The 26824-nt window shown below is 44.5% G+C and overlaps 1 protein-coding gene across 1 annotated transcript in view; it reads right to left on the reverse strand.

The window, feature by feature from the left end:
* Window positions 1-26824, reverse strand: part of LOC144823759 (discoidin, CUB and LCCL domain-containing protein 1-like) — a 260003-nt gene that overhangs the window by 146456 nt on the left and 86723 nt on the right. The window contains exons 2-4 of the mRNA XM_078682569.1: window positions 26556-26771; window positions 3992-4129; window positions 1217-1268 (exon numbers count right to left, since the gene is read on the reverse strand). Of these exons, the coding sequence (XP_078538695.1) occupies window positions 1217-1268; window positions 3992-4129; window positions 26556-26771 (406 nt within the window). The remainder of the gene's footprint in view (window positions 1-1216; window positions 1269-3991; window positions 4130-26555; window positions 26772-26824) is intronic.

Raw genomic sequence — 26824 nt, forward strand, 5'->3', positions numbered from 1 at the left:
TAACCTGGCAGGAAGACAGGCCCACTGCGCAAGATCACTCGGGGTGGACCTCACAGGTGGACCAATCATGATCTCACTTAAATGCTCAATTCAGGATACGCAGGGACAAGACTAGAAAAGGGTTAGCAATGGCTATGTATTAGAGTCTGCGCTAAGGGTAGCCATCCTACAAATTGTAAACATTACTGTATGGGGTGCTATGGGGTTTCTGTGTATGATTTGTAAAAGTGATGTTGAAAGCTTTTTATATGTGATACTTCTTTTTTTTATTTTTCTTATTTTTTTATTTTCATTTCAGTGTCAGGAATTCACATACATCAATAAACTACAGTCTTCTCCATTTGCAATGATTCAATGCAGTATACAGTCACTATGCACATGACAAGGTTTCTTCATAAATGTCCTTCTCCAGCTACTTGATAAAGACATCCCTCCCTCACATCACCCATCTCCCACCCCCACATTTATATGTGATACTTCTATTATGTTGTGTAATAAATAAGGCCGTGGTTTTTACGACCCCAACCCAAAATGTATCCCAACGAAAGTGTTGTGTGTGGTCTATGCCAAAAGGGGGTGTTGGAGGTTGGGGGGGGGGGGTCAGCGCTCCATGTCGGTCCTTTACAAGGTCAGGGGCTGCCACTCTGCAACACCTGACCACATCAGTTCAGGCAGGACCTGGCTTGGCAGTTCGGGTTTGACTGTTCCCATTGGAGGAGGGTCAAGACTGATTTGCATATAGCTGGGTCCATACTGAGGTGGCATGGTGTGCAAAGGACTGGGATGAGGCTGATTTATTACCAGTGGCTGAGATTAGTTCAAACATTCCATCCATCACACTTTTTATATACTTGATTGTTTTCTAGCCTGCATCCCTATCCAGGCAAAATAGCTATGATGTGATATTGTTTGCATGACGGTGTGGTATGTTTAATCTAGCTTTGTCTGTACAGTATAAAGATATATGTTGGTGTGTAGGGGGTAAAGGAGTGGGAGGTGCCGCTGAGAGAACAGCGCTTTGCCAACTATTATGCTTTGGTGCCAGGTTGTGTCCAGGCGGTTGCTAAAGTGGGTTTCTGACATATTGGTTGAACTCCCTAGTCTGCTGGCAGCATGAACAGCCTTTGAAATAGAAGGTTTGTGACCATGGCGGGGATGGGAAGATTAGTGCACCTCCTCAGAGTCTGGGGGCAGAGGGCACACTCGACCCACTTACCTGACCTGTTTGCTGCTGTAGTGCACACCTTTTTCCAGGCAGGATATCGGATCTGCAATGAAACGGCAGAACACAGTTATGCATATTTTAATAATATACGGATTACATAGAATGCACATATCACAAACTGAACGCCCCCAGGTATCATAATCAGTTTCAGAAATGTGTTATTTTTAGCAACATTGGAACACTAAGTTGGTGGATCCTCTGACTGGCAGGATACACACAGAGCACAAAGACACGTTCTCATCTGGCTTCGCTGCTAGGTTATTTTCTTTGCATTTTGGAGAAGCACCGCGGAACGCAGGAAGACAACTGGTGCAAATTAAGCAAGCAGTCCCCAAAACCCATGTTGGTGAGGAGACAACCTGTGGCAACGCAGAGAGCATCCTAAAACAGGTGCTTAACTCCAAGCCCACAACTCCCAGTTCCCTGCACTCTGTCGCAGTGCTTAATTTGAGCCGGTGGTTTCCAGTGCTCAGCACCGACACTTAATCATCAACACCAGCTTTTCATGAGCACCAGTTAAGGACACATTCATTTACAGGGAGGTTAAGTGATTTGCCAGAATCACAGGATGTTGAGTCGATGCAGAGACTCAAACCTGGTTCTCCAGCTCAGCACTCAGCAGCTCTGGCCATTATGCCACATCCGAATCCCATTTTCATGGTTAGTAGTTGGTTCTGTTTTAGGCGGCTAACATTAGAAATGGACTGGTGCAAGCTGCCTCCTGACGAGAGCCCCAGCACTTCACACATTAACCACTGCTCAGTGGATGTAGGTCAAGGACAGCAAAGCTGTAAGATGTCAAAGGCACTGCTGCAGTGGAGTCCTGGCTATTCGGGGACACCAGACCTGATCTTGGGCGAGTCTCTTCCACTAATGCCATTAAGATCCCCAAACCCCCTTTCATTTTGGCTTACAGATTCCAGACCAGGGCGCAGTAAACCCCTCTGCTTTAGCAGCTATAGCAGGGGTGGGTATTTAAGGGGCCTCTTTTGTCTGCAGCCTGGCAGATAAAAGCTCAAGATTAAAGCTGTAAATATGAAAGATGGATAGATGGGTGAGTGGATAATAAATGGGTGAAAGGATGGGTTGGTTGTTTGGGTGAAAGGATGGATGGGTGAATGGGTAGAAAGATTGGTAGGTGAAAGGATGAATAGATGGGTAACAGGATGGGTGGGCAAAATAATAGGGGGATCGGCGGTTGAGAGAATGGGTACATGAATAGGTGAAAGGATGGAAGAGTAAATGGAAATCCGGATGAATGGATGGATGGATGGCAGGGTAAACAAAACTGAAAGGGTGGATGAATGGATAGGTGAAAGGGTGGCAGAGTAAATGGAAACTAAGAGGATAGATGAGTATGTAAAAGGAAGGCGGAGTAAATGGAAATTGGAGAAGATGGATGTATGGGTGGGTGAAACAATGGCAGATTAAATGGAAATCTTAGAGCATGGTTTGATGGGTATAATGATGGTAGACTAAATGGAAATCTAGGCGAATGGATGGATGAATGGCTGGTTGGGAAGAGGAAAGGGTGGCAGATTAAATGGAAATCGGAGAAGGATGGGTGGGTGAAAGGAGGACTAAAGCAAATGAAAATCTGATAGGATGAATAGGTGGGTGTAAAGAATGGCAGAGTAAATGGAAATCTGATAGGATGGCTAAATGGGTGGGTGAAAGGATGGCAGAGAAAATTCGAAATCTGAGTGGACGGATGGATTGCAAAGTAAATTGAAATCAGAGGATTGATGGATGAATGAACAAAAGGATCAATTGATGGATAAAAGACTTTATTGATGGCTAGGTAAGTCAAATGATGGGTGGATGGATACATATATGATTGCTCTGAACAGATGGATAGAATGGTCGATGGCTGGAATGGTGAAAGACTGAATGATAAATGAAATAATTAATCACAGTTTCCCATATTTTTCTTTACGCACTTCGAACACTGCCGGTAATAAAACGTGGGCTGAACAATATTTTTTTCTTAATTTGTTGGTGTTTTTAGCAACATTTTCGTGGTTAAAACGATGCTGAAATATAGTCTGGGAATTATGTTTGCGACTTCCACTGTGCCTTTAAGCACGTGAATTTCACATCTGGCACAAGCAGGGTGAAATCCGAAAAAAGCCAAGCATTCCAAAAAGGGCTCAGCACAGACAAGAAACAGGTGGCACTATTGGTGGCTGATAGCCCAGCAGGCTAATGCGCTTGCTGCAGAGTTCTGTTCACACTCACTGGTCACATGTTGAACCGAAGTGGGCCCGGTTCACCCTTTCATCTTAAGTTCGATAACGTGTCCCACCGAGCTGGGCATATCTTAACAGCTGTTGTTACAGCGCTTAGAAACTGAGTGGGTAACTAACCGCCTCTCTGAGGCGCTGGCCCCCGCGGGCCTGACGCCAGGCACAGCGGCTGCTTCTCATTACAGATCTAGTTTGGGAGGAAATGAGTGGCTGTGATCCCAAGTGTCCCCGGTTCCCGGAATCCCACCCACGCGCCAGATTCCTGGACGCCCACAGGGGGCCGCGAGGCGCTGATTCACCACGGGAGACCTCGGTGTCCAGACTCGCCGGCCCCTCACCCAAACGCGAGCGCGGTTTCCCTGAATTTGAGGCACATTTCGAAAGGCGCACGAAACCACTCATAATAAACAAGAATATTACCATTAATAACAATAATAATAAAACAAATAACAGTCATTCAAGTAACTGGGGCCTAGCTGAGGCCTTCATCCGCTGTAGCCGTGCCCCCTCCTGTCCCTACCTGGGTGATGGCTGCCGGCGTAGGACAGCAGGAACCCGCGGCCGGAGCGGTGCGTGCCGCTGCTGAAGAGCACGGAGGCGTCGCTGGAGTTCACTCGCAGAGTCCCCGGTGCCTGGTTCATGTTTCCGCAGTAGGGACCTGAAGAAGAGACGGGGAGAGTAGTCAGTGCTTAGCTACACCCTTCCTCGTTTAGCTCACTGCGGCCTACAAGCAATCACGGACTGGCCTACCTGCCCACACTTTAGCCAGTACCATTGTCCCCGACCTCACCTCCCCACTCCCAAAAAAAGTGTCAGTGCTTTGGGACAAGCCATGCTATTTAACTCCTAACATGGTCTCGCCCATTTCGGGGAGTGACACGGACTGGGGAGGCTGTACATCACTTGATTGAGCAACGTGATCTGTTGGTGATTGAATCTAACTTCAGCAAGGGGGGGTGGTCTGCTGGTGGCTGTCTGTCACTTGGACAATTGATGTGGTCTCTTGGCGGTTTGCTATCCCTAGGGCATTTGGTATTGGCCTTTCAGTGGTTGCTTCTCGCTTGGACAATTGATGTGGTCTCTTGGCGGTTTGCTATCCCTAGGGCATTTGGTATTGGCCTTTCAGTGGTTGCTTCTCGCTTGGACAAGTGGTGTGGTCTCTTGGCGGTTTACTATCCCTAGGGCAGGTGGTATGGCCTTTCAGTGGTTGCTTCTCGCTTGGACAAGTGGTGTGGTCTCTGGGCGGTTTACTATCCCTAGGGCAGGTGGCATGGCCTTTCAGTAGTTGCTTCTCGCTTGGACAAGTGGTGTGGTCTCTTGGCGGTTTACTATCCCTAGGGCATTTGGTATTGGCCTTTCAGTGGTTGCTTCTCGCTTGGACAAGTGGTGTGGTCTCTTGGCGGTTTGCTATCCCTAGGGCATTTGGTATTGGCCTTTCAGTGGTTGCTTCTCGCTTGGACAAGTGGTGTGGTCTCTTGGCGGTTTACTATCCCTAGGGCATTTGGTATTGGCCTTTCAGTGGTTGCTTCTCGCTTGGACAAGTGGTGTGGTCTCTTGGCGGTTTACTATCCCTAGGGCAGGTGGTATGGCCTGTCAGTGGTTGCTTCTCGCTTGGACAAGTGGTGTGGTCTCTGGGCGGTTTACTATCCCTAGGGCAGGTGGTATGGCCTTTCAGTGGTTGCTTCTCGCTTGGACAAGTGGTGTGGTCTCTTGGCGGTTTACTATCCCGAGGGCAGGTGGTATGGCCTTTCAGTGGTTGCTTCTCGCTTGGACAAGTGGTGTGGTCTCTTGGCGGTTTACTATCCCTAGGGCAAGTGGTATGGCCTTTCAGTGGTTGCTTCTCGCTTGGACAAGTGGTGTGGTCTCTGGGCGGTTTACTATCCCTGGGGCAGGTGGTATGGCCTTTCAGTAGTTGCTTCTCGCTTGGACAAGTGGTGTGGTCTCTTGGCGGTTTACTATCCCTAGGGCATTTGGTATGGCCTTTCAGTAGTTGCTTCTTGCTTGGACAAGTGGTGTGGTCTCTTGGTGGTTTACTATCCCTAGGGCAGGTGGTATGGCCTTTCAGTGGTTGCTTCTCGCTTGGACAAGTGGTGTGGTCTCTTGGCGGTTTGCTATCCCTAGGGCAGGTGGTATGGCCTTTCAGTGGTTGCTTCTCGCTTGGACAAGTGGTGTGGTCTCTGGGCGGTTTACTATCCCTAGGGCAGGTGGTATGGCCTTTCAGTGGTTGCTTCTCGCTTGGACAAGTGGTGTGGTCTCTTGGCGGTTTACTATCCCTAGGGCAGGTGGTATGGCCTTTCAGTGGTTGCTTCTCGCTTGGACAAGTGGTGTGGTCTCTGGGCGGTTTACTATCCCTGGGGCAGGTGGTATGGCCTTTCAGTAGTTGCTTCTTGCTTGGACAAGTGGCGTGGTCTCTTGGCGGTTTACTATCCCTAGGGCAGGTGGTATGGCTTTTCAGTGGTTGCTTCTTGCTTGGACAAGTGGTGTGGTCCTTTGGTAGTTGTTTATCAGTGAAACTAGTGGTGTGGTCCGCTGGTGGTTGACTTTCGCTTGGAGTGGTGGTGTAGCATGTTGGTAACTAAGTCACACTTATACTGGCAGTGTGGTCTGTTGGTATTTGTCTTTCACTTGTGCAGGTGGAATAGACTCCTGGTGGTTTTCTCTTACTTTCTGTTTTGGTGGCTGTCTAGCACTTCAGAAGGTGGTGTGATCTCTTGATGACTGTCACACACTTGGGCAGGTGGTGTGGTGTGTTGGTCGATGTCTCTTGCTCAGTCAGATGGTTTGGTTTGTTAGTGGTCATCTAGGAATCCTTTTCCACAGTCCACGCCAGTCGTTTCGGAATCCGTATCCATTTCATTATTACACCGCCCTATCTACATACTTCCAGAACAGGGACGGGTGTCAAGAATCCTTTTATGTTATTTTCTTAAATATTGTTGCGAATGACGGTCCCCTGATAAAGGCAGTTTTGCCGAAACACGCGTAGCTTCCATCCACCGCATTGCTTACTTCAATAGTACATCGACCATATCCTCAATATATCATTTTTGTTCTCTGTTATGTGTTTTTCTTTCTTTAGTTGTATGTCAATTGATGTGTATTTATGCGATGAAGTACAATGAAATAATTGTTTGAATAACCTGATGCATTGTTGCTAATGAAAGAAAAATAAGTTATAAAAAAATATATTATATATATATATATATATATATATATATATATATATATATATATATATATATATTTTTATAATCGTACAATAGTCTAGACTTTTCAGTCCTGTGCATAAGGTTGCTACTGTTCTAAATGTTTTTTCACCTAAAACAAGATGGCATATAAAAATTGAATGCTTGCTATAGTTCCCTTTTCTCGTTGGTGGTGTGGTCTACTGACGGTAGTACCTTGCTTGGTCAGATGGCGTGGGTTGTTTGTGGTTGTTTGTTGCTTGGCAGGTTGTGTGGGTTGTTGGTGGTTGCCACTCACTTGTGTTGGTGGTGTGGTCTAGTGGCGGTAGTATCTTGCTTAGTCAGATGGTGTGGTTTGTTAGTGGTTGTCTTTAGCTTGCCAGGTAGTGTGGATTATTGGTGGTTGCCCCTCACTTGTGTGGGAGGGGTGGTCTACTGGCAGTAGTATCCTGTTTGGGCAGGTGGTGTGGTTTGTTAGTGGTTGTCTGTTGCTTGTTGGTGGTTGCCCCTTACTTGTGTTGGTAGTGTGGTCTACTGGTGGTAGTATCTTGCTGGGTCAGATGGTGTGGTTTGTTCGTGGTTGTCTTTAGCTTGGCAGGTGGTTTGGGTTGTTGGTGGTTGCTCCTCACTTGTGTGGGAGGGGTGGGCTACTGGTGGTAGTATATTGCATAGTCAGGTGGTGTGGTTTGTTAGTGGTTGTCTATTGCTTGGCAGGGGTGTTGCTTGTTGGTGGTTGACCCTCACTTGTGTTGGTGGGGTGGTCTGCTGGCGGTAGTACCTTGCTTGGGCAGGTGGTGTGGTTTGTTAGTGGTTGTCTGTTGCTTGGCAGGTGGTGTTGCTTGTTGGTGGTTGACCCTCACTTGTGTTGGTGGTGTGGTCTACTGACAGTAGTATCTTGCTTGGTCAGATGGTGTTAGTGGTGGTCTGTTGGTTGGCAGGTGGTGTGGCTTGTTGCTGGTTGACCCTCACTTGTGTTGGTGGGATGGTCTGCTGGCAATAGTATCTTGCTTGGGCAGGTGGTGTGGTTTGTTGATGGGTGTCTCTTGCTTTGGCAGGGGTACACTCTATTGGCTGATGTCTCTAGCTTTGGCAGGTTTGTGGCTGGATTAGGCTCTCTGCCAAAGTCCCAGCTTTACCACTACACGCACTCCGTGGCCTTCGGCTCCCACGCACCAGCTGCTAACCTTGGTGCTTCGACACTTCCTGGTTGACACTAGGCGCTCACTCTAACGCAGGGGTCTTCAAACTGTGGGGCGCGACCCCCAGGGGGGCCGTGGAGCAATGCAAAGGGGGTCGCGCCTTCACAGTCATACTTCTTCCCAGGCCCAAGGGCTTCATCCCCCTTCCTCCCTCGTCATGTGTCTCAGCCCGGGCTGCTGCAGTGTAACTCGATCTGCTTTAGGCTCGGCTGGGCAGTGTCTGGAGTCATCTCCAGCACAATAGACTTTTAAATACAAAAGTATCTATGCATTAGATATGTGACTTTTCTGTCTTTTTTCTCTTTGTCAGTCAGTGATCATTGAGGTAGCCCTAGAACACAATTAAAAGTGCTGTCCATTTATATTTGTTGTTCGAAGTATGCACAGATAAGTGCTTAAAATACAGCTTTAGGTGTCTGCTTATTTTTGTACCGACTGGGCCATCAAAATAATCTGCTGGCAACCCTAACCATAGGACTGTAAGTTTTTTACAGAATCGGCACATTATTTATTTCCTCCACCCTCGATTAATGCCGCAGTAGTTTAACTTAGATCTTAAACCCTACGCTGCTGTCAAGAACATGCACCCTGCATTCAGACAACTCGCTCCTCATTCCCGCCCTTCACTTTCACGCTCACCCTGCACTCACACCGATCACCATGCACTCACACCATTCACCCTGCACTCACAGTAATCACAATGCACTCACAATGCACTTGTGCTGTTCACCCTATACCTCACCCTGCAGTCACACGAGTACACTACTCATCCTGCACACATGTGACACTTCACTCACCTGACCCCCTCACTGCTCAATAAGCAACTCACTCAAACAAGCCCATCAGTAATCATACATTCATTCGTCCCATTCTGAACTTGCATCCGCACCCACATTCATATGCCACCTCACTCACCCTGTAGTCACTTCTCTTACCCGGTTGTATGACGTTACAACGCATACTTTTACAACGCATGCCTTTACAACGCATTTTTCACAACGCAACATCCTTTACAACGCATTCCATTACAACGCATGCCAGGAGGTGTGGCGCCGCGGCCAGGGCGACTGACGCTGAAATCTGGGGATCACGGTTCGATCCCCGGCTCCGGCGGCAGGTTAGCTCAGCACCATGTGACTCTGGGCAATAGCTTGCTTAATCTTCCCGACGGCCCCCAGCGCCTAGAGACCCTAACGGGTGATTGTGCGCCATACAAATGTGGATTATTATTATTATTATTACAACGAATTGTCTAAAACTACCTTTACAACGCATTCCATTACAACACATACTACCTTTACAACACATACCATTACAACGCATGCCATTGCATTGCATGGATGGTAAGTATTGGATAGTATAGGGATAAAAATTACTATTCTAACTACAGGGGGTGCAAAAGTTGGGTAAGTGTATTCTAACTCCAGGGGGTGCAACAGTAGGGTAAGTTTTGGATAGTGTAAGGGTACTATGTGTTGTAATGGTATGCATTGTAATGGTATGCGTTGTAATGACTGCGTTGTAATGACATGCGCTGTAATAGTATGCGTTGTAGTGTCATGCGATGTAATGGTTGCGTTGTAATGGCATGCGATGTAAGGGATGTTGCGATGTAATGACTGCGTTGTAATGGTAGTGCTTTGTAAAAGTTGCGTTTTAAAGGTTGTTTCCCGCAGAGGGTTAATGTGCCTGCTACAAAGAACGTGTACCATGCAAATCACAGAACTGAGTGTGAGTAAACTGTGAGTAGCGCTATAACAAAATGAAATGTTTGTCAGAAAGGTGCTATAGAGAGATGAGGTGCATTGTTAAAGTGAGAGGTTGAATGGGGAGAGTTCAGATGTTGTAAAAAGGGGTGAAAGAAAATGGCCTGCAAAGTCAGAGAAGGATCCGGGGTTAGGAGAGGAGAGAGGGATGAAAGGGAGGGGGTGAGAGGAAAGCTGCATGGGTAAACTGCTTAAATCTGCACAAAACCGCCAGGTTTTTAAGGGACCCCTGCCTCTCCTGGCCAGGGCCAGGTGAGCTTCTAATGTGGCAGCACGTATTCCTGCGGAGTGGAAGGCCCTTCTCAAAGGTTGACTAGAAATCTTTCTGATGTTAATTGCTGTATTTTGGTCATAAATGGGTAATGGTGGGGTGAAATCTTTCCTCAGTGTTACTGTGTGTAAAAAATGTCAAAATAATGAAGCAATGCTATCCCAAAATACGCGGCATCACATAACATCACTTACATTTTCTTCCCACACAATTTAGTCAAGCCTGTCGGGTAATTTGACCTCACTTGCCTCATAATTCTAGTAGCCCTGCCTACAGGTTTAGAAATTTTTGTCAGGAGGGGGTTCTTGCGCCTCAAAATGTTGACAGGGGGGGGTCTCGGCATCCAAAAGTTTGAATACCTCTGCTCTAACGTGAATGCTGGCGCGCGCTGTATGAGTGGACAGAAGAGGACCGAGGGGGGAGCGTGGCAGCTCAGAAAGAGTCCAGCCACCCCCCTCCCCCTCGCCCCCTCCAAGTGCGAGAAAAGTTAAACTCACAGTCAGACGGGACCACAGGATGGCTCCAGGCTCTCACCAGTTGGGGCCGGGGCGGAGGAAGACAGAAAAAAAGTCGTGGATAATTTACAAACTCGGATGAACTTTGCATGCAAGCGATGGAAGCGATTATTGCCTGTGGTCAGGCCTCACGGACGAGGCGGCAGATGGATGCCTGGCGCCAAAGCCACAGGCCTAAGGCCGTTCTATAAAAACACTGATAACATATATATATATATATATATTTTAAAGTTTTGGACTCGTGCAGAGAACACATGATGTGTGAATGGGCAGATGCGTACTCCTGTGGAGGCCAGTCTAGGCCAGAGACCAGCGGAGACCAGTGCTGGTCCAGGAGCATATTTACTAGCAGTGGTATGACTCCGTTTCAACGTAAATGTTTCTCCCATGACCGTCAAAATCTGTCATGGATTTCACCACCCTGGAGCAACGTCTGGACACCCCTGGCCTAAGTCCAGTAACTCTGTAGCCGGTGGGAAAACACACAACATGAGTGTCTCTGTACGCTACGTCAACCTAAATGTGTGTGCTTATTTTAGCTAAACATTCTACTCCATCTTTTCTGTTCTTATGCACGTGCAGGTGAAAGGGTGCCTGCAGGGATCATGGTGCACAAGGGACAGCGGTCGTCCCCGGGTACCAGTAGTCCTTGCAGGCGGTGGGTCGAGGCCTACACACAGGAATCGGATTCAGAGCAGCCACTTATAGATTTCAATCTTAGTCTTTCTTTTCCAAGCACTTTGGGGACGCAGAGGTGTAGCATGGGGTGTCCAGCGCAGTGACAGGAGGGCCAGACACCACACAGGTTCTCGGGACATCCATCCACATAAGGTAAATGTATATACAACGGCTGTAAAGCCAGGATGTCATGAGGGCTGGGGAAGGGTGACGTATTTCTTGCACCTGGGGTACGCTATTTATCGGATGAGATAAATACCTTCTATTTTGAGTTTTCTACAGAAAAAACGAATAACCAGCTGCAGATTTGGTGGTGCCCACCTGACATCGGCTTGTCTTAAAATTGACCCCATGTAGGTTTCCGCTAGAACATTTCGGAAGGTTTTGCCTGCTGCAATTTACCAAGTGAAAACTGCAGGGGAGCAGTGTTTACCACAAGCCTAGAAGTTCTGATCCCTTTTGATTCCTGCACCACCAGGAGTTTGCACAGGGATAGCATTTATTGGCCCACCGGTTCTTAGGACCTACATGGAATTCCTCCACATAGTCATTTGGAATCCTGAAAACATGCTACTGATCTGGACATACGCTGGACACCCTCCAGTATAACAGAAGGCGCCGCCAGAACTACCCATATCCCACCTCCAGTGCCAATCTTGTGCTGTTCTGCACAGTGCTTAAATGGAAAAAGAGAAATGCCGGCACTCACCAAATTGATTGGGATGGGTCTTGAATGTCTTGTAGGGGCGTGTCTAGGGTGCGTGACTTCGAGGCATTTAACAAATCGGCTGATATGTGCAGGGCGTTAATTGGTGTGTTTGCAGTTTTATATAGTGCAAACCTGGACAGAGGGCATTAAAGCTTTTTACCTAAGAAGCAGAAGTTTTACATTGAAGCATACTTTTTTAGGTCGAGCCTGGGCAGTGCATGCGCTGCTCTCGGAGGCATGCTGTATTGAGGTACGGCATTGAAGCTCTGCCCATTTCCCCACCCATCTTTTCAATTGGCTCCGGTTACTGTCCTTGCAAAATCACTTTAATGTTGGCCGTGCCCCTTTCTTTAGATGCTGCTCATTGTAACCTGACTATGGCAAGAGCATCTAAAGAAAGGGGTGCAGCCACTATTCGACTGGTCTTGCGTTTGTGAGAGTTTGAGCTATTGGCATTAAAAATGACAATGCCTTTTATATATGTGTTGCTTTATGAAACACATAAATAAAAGGTATTGTCATTTATAAAGCCAAAAGCTTAAACGCTTGCAAATGCGAGACCTATTGCATTGGAAATGCTTGTGGTTTTTATTGCACAGGGAGATTATGCGACTTGGCCAGAATCATAGGACATTGAGGGGACGCTGGGATTTCACCTACCTCTCCCATAAAAACAAAAAAGTATGCTTTCATATAGAACTTGCACTTCTCATTTTAAAGAACTTTAATTCCCTTGTGCCATGTGTGCGCTATTTAGATCTGCAAAAAAGTGCCAATTGTGCACTGTGTACAAGAACCGAACTTGGCCGAAAGGCGTTAGGCGCTCTGAGCTCTGATAGTCAGTGGCGAGTGCATTCCAGCACTGCAGCCTTACATTCTGACTGCAACAACTTCATTGTCGGGAGCTCGAGGCGTCAGGGCACACTCCGTTATTCCTGTCACACTGTCAGAGTGTAAGGCAGCAGCAGCCAGTGGTGTAGCAAGGTCAAGTGGTATCCGGTGCGGAAAAGTTCTTGTCAACCCCCCGCATCAAGTTCAGCCGTGTTTCCTTGCGTTTGTTGACTGAACTAACAAGCATTTGCAATGCAATAGGACTCACATTTACACCAGTTTGAGCTATTGACATTGTTAATGACAATGCCTTTTATTTTTGTTTTAGTTTTTAAAACATAAATAAAAGGCATTGTCATTTATAATGCCATTAGCTTAAACTCTCGTATACCGAACACGTTATTCTATATATCTGCAGTGATAGTGATCTCACACCTATATCTGCAGTGATAGTGATCTCACACCTATATCTGCAGTGAATTGTAATCTCACACCTATATCTGAAGTGATGGTGATCTCACACCTATATCTGCAGTGATAGTGATCTCCCACCTATATCGGAAGTGATGGTGATCTCACACCTATATCTGCAGTGATAGTGATCTCCCACCCACATCCGAAGTGATGGTGATCTCACACCTATATCTGCAGTGATAGTGATCTCCCACCTATATCTACAGTGATGGTGATCTCACACCTATATCTGCAGTGATGGTGATCTCACACCTATATCTGCAGTGATAGTGATCTCCCACCTATATCGGAAGTGATGTTGATCTCACACCTATACCTGCAGTGATGGTGATCTCACACCTATATCTGCAGTGATATTGATCTCACATCTATATCTGAAGTAATGGTGATCTCACACCTATATCTGAAGTAATGGGGATCTCACACCAATATCTCCAGTGATGGCGATCTCACACCTATATCTGCAGTGATAATGATCCCACACCTATATCAGCAATGATGGTGATCTCACAACTTTTTACTGTTAGAACATCACTACAGCAAGGCCAAGAAAAAAGAAGCCCCTTGGGCGTGAAGGGGCGTCTTGAGACCTCAATAAACAACAAAGGAAGACTGGACTCTGGTGTTGAGCAGTGACTGGTTGAAGAGTTAAAGGTAGCCTCGGCGGCTGGCAGAGGGGGGAGATGGTGCACACGTGTTCTCTAGAGACAGAGGGGTGAGATGGTGTATGTATATCAGCAAATAAATCTGTTTCAACTAAATATTTGATTTAGGGTGAGGAAAAATACAGTAGCGTGAACGTTTTATTTCGGTGTAGACTGAGCGTTGTGCTGTTTTGTAATGTGGTCACGGGCAGACAAATCACATGTAGAAAAAAAACAGACTTCTGAAGCATAACCCTTCACTACACGCCTCCTTTAGATAAGAAATACCTTCACAACAGCCGTAAAGCAAACTATCCAGTCCGGATGGGCCATCCCAAAAGGAGACAGGGCGCTAACAAAGAAGCCTCATTTTCAATCGAAGGTCACCGTTTAGCATAAACGATGACACCAGCCAATGGGCGGGGCTTCAAGTCCCCTTCTGAAATCTCCTCTACCACAATACGTCTAGCAGAGCGAGCAACGCATGCACGCTGGAACGCTAGGTGAGACCTGAAAAGTTTCACTACATACATATTTTTGCCATTTTGTCACCCCCCCTCCAGTGATGACACCATGGGCGACCTGCAACCACCGCACTCCCCTTCCTACGCCGGTTTCCTGCAGCAACCTAGCGTTGCAATACACTCACTGTTGTCTAGGCTCCCTTTGTTGAAAGCGTCCCGTTAAGCAGCAACTGCGCTGCATGTACCAATATACCCAAGCCCAACCCCAGCATGCCTCTTGGAGTACCAATACTCTCTTGACACAAGGAGAAGTTTAGGTACTCAAGGGGGATAATACTGAAAAGTGCTGGTGCTCGGTACTGGTGAACACCGGCCCATTTAAAGCACTGGAACTTCTGTAGACAGTCGAAACGTAGCTATCAACAGCACAGAGTGCAGCAGGTGCAGAGGCATCATGTTTTTGGATGCCCATTACACTCCAATCAGTGGCTATTTTTTAACTCCCAAAACAGGGGATAGGACATAATATCCATACCTGCATAGGGCGCATTGCACCTTGCTACACCACGTGTCAAGCAAATGAGATTGACAAGAAAGTCAACAAATAGTAAGCAATGGGCTGAACCAAAGACTCCTCTAAGAATTGCTACTGCATGCAAGAGGTAATTGGCCACAGACAGCAAAAAGATGTCTGTGGGTGTGACCTAAAAAGTAGTGATGGTCTCAACGTTCGGTTTTCAGGAGGCTCAACATTTTGTGAAGCCAATAGTTGGTGGGCAGGCTTATTTGCTGTGTCCTGTGTGCAAAACAGAGGCATACATTTTCAGGTGTTAAGTTTCCTACAATAAGATAACATTTGAAGCTATTTGTCACAAATTCAAAGATGTCTACTCTACAGTCTCCTACATCCAGAGATCCAGTGAGGAGTTCGGTCAGAGTCAGGGGAGGTGGTATGTATACCGAGCAGTTTCACAAAGTGATTTCAGAGTCAGCTGATGTCTTTTATATCCCTAAGGCACTAAGTTGGAATGCCCCTCTAGATTCACATATGTTGTCTTGAGCGACCCAGGTTTAGTCAGTTTGGTGAAATGAGAAAGGTCTCCAAAAAGTGTGGCCATGCCCCTCCAAAGTCGAGAAAGTTGATCCTTCCAGAGGTAGTGACTACCATCAGCAGAGCGGTTATGTTATAGCCATTTGCCTAGAGCACAATCTACAGCTGGTTTGGCATTGCAATGCTTTTGGTAGTTAAGGGTGACTTACCAAACAGTTCCATCGCTGAGACGAGTCTGATACAGTTCGTGAATATGCTTTATCAGTAGTGTCAATGGGTTAAAGCTATATGTTGAAGCCAACAGGCCCTTAAGGATCGATTGCCTTTACACTGTGTTAAAGCTTATAAAACGGTACTTTCCTATATGTAATCTCAAGTTACCATAGTAGGCAGGGGGTAACCACCCCCAAAACTCTTGCTTAAGCCTCCCTGTAGAAGATTTGCATTTGAGAAGGCTTGTTATGCCATCTTACGAAGGTTTGTATATTGTTTTGCCAACTGTCATTTTGTATATATCTGTAATTTTATGGCTGTATACCACCAGTTGCATTGTGAGAAAACATGCGGCATATAGTAGGGATGCACTGGTTATTGTAGCAAGCCAGTGATAAAGCCCATAGGCCTGATTGGTCAATTAGAAACCGTTATGTCAGAGGACATAGGTCTAATCTTTTTATTATGAAAATATTAAATATACAACAAACATAGTAGGCTGATTTGTGTATTGGAAAAACCATGTTAAAGCTAATAGGCCTTCACCCATTTCCCTATCTGCAACATCACAGATACACAATCTTAATAATCATGTACAAAACATTTAAGAATAAATGTGACGTGAAAGCGTCTCATAAATGTACATCAAACACTAGTAGAGTTGACTTATTTATTGAGAAAATAATGTTAAAGCCAATAAGCTGTAAAGGGTGGATTGTTATTACGCTGTATTAAAGCCTGTAGACAGGTGTTGCGTTACATGTATTCTCACAGATTGCTGTAATAAGCAAGGGTTTTGGTTTCATTCTCAGGATACCCCCTCTGACAAACCCTGTGGCTGGAAGACCTGCACTTTGAAAGTCCTTGTTATCCCTCTTATGAGAAGTTGAATATTTATTTGCCAACTGTGGGTTGCCTTTTGATATAGCATTTTCAGAATTCAGTACGCGTGACATGATTATGATGACAACCCAGTGATAAAGGCTGTAGGACCGATTGATTCATTGGAAACATTTGTCAGCTGCCACAGGCGTGCTCTGTTTATTATGAAACGTTACAACAAAGGCAGTAAGCCTGACTTATTCATTGTGAAAAACATGTGTTAAAGCCAATAGGTGGATTCTCAATGCACTGTATTAAATGCTGTAGACATATATTTTGCAACATGGAAGCTCACAGATAACCACAGTATGCAAGGGTTTAGGTATGGGTTACGCCCTCTGACAACACTTGGAATTGAAGAGTAGCAAGGTAGTAATTCTTGCTTAGCCATTTTCAGAGGGGGGGTATATTGTTTTAATAACACACAGAGAATGCCAAGGGTCTGTAGAAAAACTGTCAAAACACTGTGAGGATACTGCATACTCAATTGTAGTGTGCAATGAAAGTTGTCCTACGGAGAGGAGGAATGAAACATGTAGATTAAGAACCCATCAGCCCACCTGTTGGCAGAGCCTCATCATCTGGGTTAGAATAGGAAACTGGTATCCACTACACACCTCTTGAGATCTCTTTCAAGGAGTGCTTGTGTAGGATCCACCAGAAAGATGGATAGCCAACAGGTAGTGTTAGTAGGATGAAGGGAGAAGTTGCAGTGCTCTAATGAGTGTGAAAATAAATTGTGATGATGTTAAAAATGCCTGTTATGATGCCAAGAAACAACTTTATTGGGAGTGATCAACATAACGGCATGATTAAAAAGCAGAGTGAGGATAGTATGAAAAAATTACTTTCAATTATGAGTGATGAATGGTTGACATGTTTCAGCCCTTCAGGGCTTTCATCAGGACCTATAAAGTACACTACTGCAACAGTGAATAAAGGAAAATTGTTATATAGACCTACCAGTAAAATGTTGTTACCTGGTGGTTTTATATCAGTGTTTCAAAGAAACTCTCCTAAAAAGGAACAAACAGAAAACAAATAGAACACATACAGGGAAAACAGATGTAAACATTTTAGAAAACATCCAAGTATGTGTATATCAACATAACACACTTTGTTATGGAAAACTCACCCATAATTGATATGGAATAGGCCTCACCTCGCCTGGCACTCGCTCAGGTCTAAGAGGCCCCGCTCTGAACATAGGGAAAAGAAAAATAGATTGCATATGTAAATCTATCTATCCATCCCAGGCAACCATCTATTGGTCATGTATTAGTTTTTATTTTTATTTTTGAAAAGACCCAATAGGATTTTTAGGCAGTGACTTATGGCAGCATTTTGCAAGAAGAGCATATGGATGAAGTCAGCGTTTTGAATTGGTCTAGAAGATTATATTAACTATATAGTGTAAGCGTGAGCACTCAGAGGTTTCTGGTTTGAACTTCTCTTGAAGGAAAAAAGAGGTGATGGAATTTTATCACCCGCAGTATTGAGTATTCACCAATTATGTCTGATGATCTTCTGGAGTGATGTTGACACCGTGCTGAAGGTGGTTACACAAGTTAGTCTGTCAAGAGGTGTTTTCTCAGCTGGAATGATTAATAAGGCTTCACGATGGTTGTTAGAGGCCCTCTTACATGATGTTTTGATCAACCTACTTGGGTATAGTCGTTGCTTCAACTTCGTAGATAAATCAAGGGCTTGTTCCTGGAAATCTGATTTCTCAGAGCAATTTCTCCGGACCCTCAGAAATTGTCCGAAGGGCAGGTTCTCTCAGAGAGTGTGGGTGGTAACTGTCGAACCGGAGCAACGAGTTTCTGGACATGGGCTTCCGGTATAAATTGCTTGCTAGGTGACCATCCCTTGGAGTGATCAATAGATCCAAAAATGAAAGTTGTGTGTTACTATATTCCACTGTGAATCTTAGGTATTGGTTCTGGTTGTTAAGCCAATTCTGAAAAGCAAGTACAGACTGATAGTCTCCACGCCACACTACGAGGACGTCATCAATGTACCTTTTCCACAACACCGTTTGATGGTAATACGGGTTCTGATTGCAATTCCTCCTTGATGCTTACTTTTTTGCTATGTCCTTTATTTCAGTGTTTGTGTCTGGTTTTAGCGCTAGCACCCTGGTTTTTCACAATTTGGTAATTCCCTTCTTGTTAACATAAACTGTAGCCTATCTCATGCATGACAGCGACATGCCTAAGATTTCTTTTTCCGTATACATAGCTACAACTGAGAAGAGAGTTGTCTGATAGAAACCTCTGAGTGCTCACGCTTACACTATATAGTATATATAATCTTCTAGACCAATTCAAAATGCTGACTTCATCCATATGCTCTTTTTGCAAAATGCTGCCATAAGTCACTGCCTAAAAATCCTATTGGGTCTTTTCAAAAATAAAAATAAAAACTAATACATGACCAATAGATGGTTGCCTGGGATGGATAGATAGATTTACATATGCAATCTATTTTTCTTTTCCCTATGTTCAGAGCGGGGCCTCTTAGACCTGAGCGAGTGCCAGGCGAGGTGAGGCCTATTCCATATCAATTATGGGTGAGTTTTCCATAACAAAGTGTGTTATGTTGATATACACATACTTGGATGTTTTCTAAAATGTTTACATCTGTTTTCCCTGTATGTGTTCTATTTGTTTTCTCTGTTTGTTCCTTTTTAGGAGAGTTTCTTTGAAACACTGATATAAAACCACCAGGTAACAACATTTTACTGGTAGGTCTATATAACAATTTTCCTTTATTCACTGTTGCAGTAGTGTACTTTATAGGTCCTGATGAAAGCCCTGAAGGGCTGAAACATGTCAACCATTCATCACTCATAATTGATAGTAATTTTTTCATACTATCCTCACTCTGCTTTTTAATCATGCCGTTATGTTGATCACTCCCAATAAAGTTGTTTCTTGGCATCATAACAGGCATTTTTAACATCATCACAATTTCTTTTCACACTCATTAGAGCACTGCAACTTCTCCCTTCATCCTACTAACACTACCTGTTGGCTATCCATCTTTCTGGTGGATCCTACACAAGCACTCCTTGAAAGAGATCTCAAGAGGTGTGTAGTGGATACCAGTTTCCTATTCTAACTCAGATGATGAGGCTCCGCCAACAGGTGGGCTGATGGGTTCTTAATCTACATGTTTCATTCCTCCTCCCCGTAGGACAACTTTCATTGCACACTACAATTGAGTATGCAGTATCCTCACAGTGTTTTGACAGTTTTTCTACAGACCCTTGGCATTCTCTGTGTGTTATTAATTTGTTAGTTTGGGGGACAGGATGCAAGCTGGTCTCTAAATATTTTTCTTCCCCTTAGGCCCTCTCCACATTGTGTTTTTTGCGGGTATATTGTTTTGCCAATCGTAATTTTGTATATATTTGTACATTTATGATTGTATGACTGATTGATGGTCGGCAGCTTATGTTCAATGCAGGAGGTCTCAGTTCATTGTGATGACTGTCCAAGGAGGAAGGCTTTAGGCATGATTGGTTCATTGGGAATTGTAATGACAGATGCCCTGGATTTAATTTATTGATTATAAACATTTACAACAAAGGTAGTAGACCTGATTTAATTATAGTGAAATACATTTATGAAAGTCAATAGACCACTAAGGGTGGCTTCTTATTAAACAGTTTTGGAGGCGGTCAACTAGCATTTTGTTGCATGGAATCTCACAGGTGAACTTGGCAATGGTGTTGTTGTTGGTTACTCTCTCAGATAAAAAGGGGCGTGGCTTGGTCGGTAAGATGGGGGGCAGGGATGGGGGGAATGATCATCGGATTTACCGGTCATCACGCTGGCATATAATGTTAAAATATATTATAAAACAATCGGGGCGTATGAGAGGGGCTTAAGAGGCAGTGGAAAAGGAGAGGAACAAGTATTAATAGGAGTACTAAGTGAGAGAACACACAATATTTTGTAAAAAAACATTTTGGGACCTTCAAAACAGAGATGAGAGAGTGTATATGCACAAATCACAGGTGAAATCTGACACCTTACCGTACCCGACTGAAAGCACTAGTACCCACTTATTCACCTGAAAATATTTTTTTAGGGTGGGTGTAACACCCCAAACGCCCCCCTCCCATAGCCACGCCCCTGTAGATAAACCCTTGCGGTAGAAGAATAGTGCTGTGACAATGCTTTTTAGACTTCTTTCTTAAGAGAGGCTATATTTCGTTTTGCCACCTGTAATTTTTTTTATATTTGTAATTTGGCTGACTTTCTGCCTGATGGCCACGCCGTGAGAGAGCTTGTACCAGATATCGTAGGCCTGTGCTAGTTATGTTGATAAGCCAGTGAAGAAGACTACTGGCCCGATGGTTCATTAGGAAAAGTTATGTCAGATGCTGTAAGTCTGATCTGATATTATGGAAAATTATAATAATATTTGTACTCTTGGCTTATATTTTGTTAAAATCATATGGAAAATGCATATTCCTTTGAGAGATGTTAAAGCCTGTAGACAGATTTTTTTGTTACATGAAATCTCACAGATTAATGTGACAGGCAGGGATTTTAGCGTTGGGTGCTTCCTTTGGCATTCCCTAGGGGTTGAGCATTGGCACTGTGGTGCCGGGTGGTCTAGCAGGTGTAGCGTCTGGGCCACTGCAAATACATAAACAACCTGTACATGAATACACATACATACAGAGTCTTTGGGTCAGCCCTCTTCTGTCTGACTGCCACTCACATTCCGCTTCTGCACTTTACAGCACACTGCTTCGGGCAAAGAGTAAACACAACTCTGCAATTGTCTCTGTTGCCCTGCGAGTGGTGGCTTTTTGCCTGATCAGATGTGCATAGTCGCCTGAAAACGAATGTGCTCTAAGGCTTTGGCAGCTGGGCCAGTCATTTAGTTTTCCATTTTTTCCTTTTATGATCCCCTTTAATTTATTTTCTTCTTTTTTTAGCAACCTGCAGCTCTACAGATAATCCTTTAGGGCTGCTAACTTCAATGTATTCTTCTCATTTCTTGCATATGTTAAGATTGTGCGTTTATTGCAAACATTAGAATGAGTGAATGCAAGAAAGAGCCACTTGACGGATGAAGGTTCATATATGGACTCTGTCCCTGATCCTTGTATTGCTGCAAGGATGGGTGACAGAGTCCATGGATGTTCACTTATTGCAAGTCTAAATGTATCTGTCACTAAAGACGCGCTTTCAGTTATGAGGTAGAACCATCTGAATTGCTAATGCTTGTTTTAACCCCTTGGGCGCGGCCGCGATTCTGCGCCTGTGCGGCGTTTTCCGTAGTGGGCGGGTTCATGACGGCCCCCAGCCGTCATCAGCACACGCCCACTGCGGTGCATGACGGGCGGGGGCCGTCATCAGCACCGAAGCGGTTAAGTATGTTACTCCAACTGGTTCCACTGGGATGACCTCAGCATTTATCACATAAATTCGTTCTTTATCTTTAAATCACAGAGTATAGGGATGGAATTTGTGGTTCCTATTGAATAGAGAAGTATCCCACAATCATAGTATTCCTTTTGAAGTGTGCTGTCACTCCTAGCATTCTCAACAAACACTTTAATGGAGACTCCAGCATGGAAACCATTATTGTTTGGTTCAAACATTATCTTGATCAAAAGCCTCAAATATTCTTCCTGTGGGCTCAAAATTCTCAGAGGACATTCGGAACTGGAAAACAGCACACACGATACGAGAGGGGGAGAATGGGAAAGGACTCACTCAAGGTACTACTAGTTCCAAAATTGAGGCAGAAAACAAACTGCGGCTCCACACCGACAACCGACAGAGGAAGTGACAGTGGGTGAGTCATGTAGAGGTCATGGCCACCCCACGCACTTCCTGGAAGATAAAACAGAGACCTACTGCTTAGACTAAACTTGCGTTCAAGGCTAAAACAAACAGAACGAGCAGGGGAAATGATATTTATAACGTGCGACAGTTGCAAACTGTTGCTCTGTTACTGGAAGGGAAGATTGCAGGAAAAGCCAGTGGAGTGGGTTGTCAGGAACTCCGAGATTTCCTAAGAGGCCAGTATGGCTAAGCCGAGTGTCATATCAGGAAGAGAGACTAGCTCAGGGGTCTCCAACCTTTAGTGTAGTGAGAGCTACTTCTGATCAGTGAAAATCATTGTGAACTACTGAGGGCTAAGCAAATCGCGCATTGTTACCAGACACCCCCATTCCCAGTTTAATTGACTTTAAGCCTAATGTCCATAGAGCCAAATGCTATGGTGAGAACAAAATACTTTGACTAGTGGGACTATGAAAGGGCTGCCATGTGTGTCAGTGAGAGTGTGGTTTCGGGGATGTATGAACATGTGTGCGTGTGATATATGTGTTCAGTTGAGTGAGAGACTGTGTTGTATGTGCCTGAGGTTCAGGACATACCTTTCGCATATGTGGCCTCATTACATGTAAGACACAAATGGTAAAAATGTTAAGTGCAAAAAAAATTCTGCAAAAATGGTTGGAATATGGGACATTTTTCTGCACTTTGAATGTCTCCAACTTATAATAATGGCTGTATTTTTCACTTATAAATATGGCACTGTATCGAGAAAATTTAAACTGAAGTCTTAACTTTGTTTATATGGATTCCATAGAACTCCTCATTTAAACTTTCCCCCTTTTCGAAGAGTCAAATTAACAAACACCAAGCATCTTGCTCCCAGTGTCCTGGAGCCATGGTACCATATTTATAACAAAAAAATACGTTTGTTTAAATGGGAGGAATTTTAAGGGAATAAACATGCTCCATGAGACGTATTTAGCTTAATTGAAAGTGGAGAAAGACATTAATACTTAATATTTCATAGAAAATGTTTTCTTCACTTTAAATTTCTTCCATTTGAATAAAAGGACTATTTTTCAGTTACAAAATTTGGCACGGTGTCTGCCGAGCACTAGTATCAAAAGCCGTCTGAATTGGGAGAAAATTAAAATGAAAAGTTAACAATTTAGGTAACATTTCCTTTAAATTTTCTCCCATTCAAAAGCATTCAGAAACATAATTTTAATCTTACGCTCCAATATTGACTTCACAAGAATAGTAATACATGGATAATGTGTAACTTTAGGCATATGTATGCGCGACAAAATGTACACAGGAACCCAGGTTCTCTCTTATTGAATATTTTTAAACTTTTAAATAATTATCTACTTATATAACTTTTTGGTACTTTTAGTAGTATAGGGCCTAACATTGAAATAATTTGGTGTTTTCCTGGAGATTTTATTGACTGACTGGCTCCACAAGGACTTTTATTTAAGAATCAAATACTTCAGTGCTTCAGTTCTTCACCTCTGTGACCCAGCCTGGCCCATAAATCCTTTTGAGCACTGCTCATTATCTGTCTCCTCTATCTGCAGCTTGATGTTAATAATGTAAAGTAAACACAGCCTTCCCTTAATATTAAAAAAAAATGTGAACCTGTGTTGCTTAAAAATTAACTCAAGGCTGCGAGCTGCTTTGAAGTTGTCTGGAAGCTATGGATAGCTCACTACCCAGTGGTTGGAGACACCTGGCCTAACTTGTGCTGACAAGGCATAGCCAGCTACAGCCATATCAGGCAAAATTCCTAGTTAGCTTGTTGTGACCTTCTGCCAAGCTGGACGTGAGCATATGCTTTGTTAGATGGGTGTGACTCCTTAATCGGATAAGTGTCCATCACCAGTCTTCAGTTGGCAAACGTGTGTTTCACTTGGCGTGATTGCCACTAACAATTTATTGGAGGGTCCCCCTTTGGTGGCTAAAGATTTCTCCAATGGTTGGAGCTACCGCTCACTTGGCTCGACTGGCCCTTTAGGTGACTAAAATGGCTCATTACTTTGCTGAAGTACAAACAAGGCTAGCAAGTTACTTACTCTTCCCCAGAACAAACATCCTTGCCTAGATATGTGTAAGACATTTTGAGCGTTTTTACTCAAAGTTTATAGTGCTTTGGCTGACCCCATCACCTCTTCAACTGGTTATGACGAAAAGGAGAAGATTGCCTCGTATGACACACCTGTTCATTTCAGTAAAATATTTTGAGATTAAGGTATTAAGCACACAGTGTTCACCATTTCTTTAGCAGGGCTTGCCTTTGTCGTCACTCAACATTCCATCACACAACACGCTGGAAAACAAACCAAAGAAATGGTCTGTCAATACAATAGGTTTGCTAACCATTAAACAAATCGGAAGGCAATTCAGTCAACTACGTTGCTAACCCAACCAACTGAAGAGACAAACCGACCCACTGAATAAACAGAAAAACCGAATGAGAATCCAAGTAAACCAACAATTGAGGAGAACTACCCAATGAAGGGACAACCTAACCAACTGAGAAAAAAAACAACAAAAGGAAGAAACTATGCGAGGAGCCAGCATAAGCAACTGGAAAGACAACTATTGAGTCAACTGACCAAATTAGAAGACAACTAAACCAACTGAGAAGAGAAAGCAAACAAATGCAGAGAAAACAAAATTGAAGACACTAGCAACTAAGCCAAACCAATTGAAATGACAACACCATCTAAGGTGACAGTACAAAAAAAATGAGAAGACAACTACAACAATAAGACAACTGAATAAATGTGAAGACAGTTAAATTGGCCAAGCAGACAATATAACAAACAAAGACAAGCATTTGCAATACAATAGGTCTCGCATTGGCGAGAGTTTAAGCGATTAGTACTCTAAATGACAATGCCTTTTATTTATCGGGTTTCATAATTAACACATAAATAAAAAGCATTGTCATTTATAATGCCAATAGCTCAAACTCTTGTAATGCGAGACCTATTTCACTTCAAAGAAGCGGACACCATTGTCAAGGGCTGCCTGGAAAGTGAAAGAGCGCATGGCGGGCTGAATGTTGCAGGAAAGCATGTTGTGCCTGCAGTAGGAGAAACTCATTAAAGAAAATAGTGCTTACCGACTACATAAGACATACCGTGTAACAACAGAAGTGAAAGGGCCAGTCCTCATGGAAGGTTGCAAATTAAGACAAGGCGGTACTAAGGAGGAACTAACAAGCCTATCAACAAATCAGAAGCCAGCATTTAAAAAGGCCCATGACACAAGCCAATGAAAAATATGGTTGGAGAGTGGGCGGAGCTTTAAGTCCATACGCAAATACAGCCTGCCTCGCAGAGCAGCAAATACTCTGCCCGGGCTCGACCTAAAAACAGTTAAGAATAAACTCACGCAACTCAAGCAACTGAGACAACGGATGACCAAGTCAGCAGGATACTCACGCAAGGACACAACAGAACCAGCTAAGGGAACAAGTAAGCCAACTGAGTAAGCAACCAACTCAACCGATGAGACAACTCAAACTACTGAGGCAGCAGCCTACCAGAGGAGATATGACAAGCAATATCACCAAATCAACCGAAGAGACAGTGCAACAAAAAGAAAATGATATTCAACCAACTGGGGGAATGTTCAGATCTTCGTGAATTGGACAAATGCTAAACTCAAAAATGGTATTACCAAGACATCTTACCACAATGGGTTGCATGTTAGTAATTAACATATTCAGGACTCGAAAATAGAGAATACAGTGGCCATAATGTTTTGTTATATTAAGTTTCTTTTTTATCACCTTTCCTCAGTTTTTTGGGGGAAAACCCCTGGGACACCATCTTGTCTGTGGATCCCTTTTTAACCCCTTGGCCGCCGTGGTAATTCTACCCCGGCGCTTGGGGGGTAGGAGGGGGGGTGTCACGCGGCGCCGCCATGCTTGTGACAGAACCACTCCATCACGATCCACGGGCGCGCTGTGCTCATGACGGAGTGGTTCCGTCACGGCCCCAACCGCTCATTAATTCAGCCGCGCAAGCGCGGAATTGATGCAGCATGGGCGGAGCGGCCGCGGCGTGACGGAACCTCTTGTCATTAGCACAGCGCGTCTGTGGCTCATGACGGAGTGGTTCCGTCACGAGCACGGAACGGGTTAAAAGTAGTACTATGACCACGCCCAATCTTTCTCATCGTTTTGGTGGTTTTTCAATCTTTTTTTTAAGAGGAAAAACCCCAGAATTCACAAACATCAGCCTCAACCTCGTCAAGAAATGTCTACTGGCCGAAACCATGTCCCATTGAGACAGTCAGGTCTCCAGTTGCTTTGAGTAGTAGGAAAGGAGTTCTCTTGAAGCTTTATACATCCTGAGTTCAACACCCATGACCTCTTACCGTAGCTGATGCCTTGGGAGGAGATGGTCAGCGACCCAGAGATGCAGCGTGGCGAGTACTCCAGGTCCAAGTCTCCAAAGATCAAAGTAAGAGTGGACCCCTCGGCCACCCTGATGTGCCACTCACAGCGTGTGCTGTTCGGGTAGGTGCCCGGGTAATTCCTGGAGGCCAGCGTCCCACTTTCAAGCCCTACCATGGTGGGCCCACACCCATCCCCTGCAAAGGAAAAACGAGGGAACTTGAAAGAGCGTACTCCGGGTTTACAGCTA

This window comes from Lissotriton helveticus, chromosome 3_1, assembly GCF_964261635.1.
Source record: "Lissotriton helveticus chromosome 3_1, aLisHel1.1, whole genome shotgun sequence".
NCBI classification, from domain to species: Eukaryota; Metazoa; Chordata; class Amphibia; order Caudata; family Salamandridae; genus Lissotriton; species Lissotriton helveticus.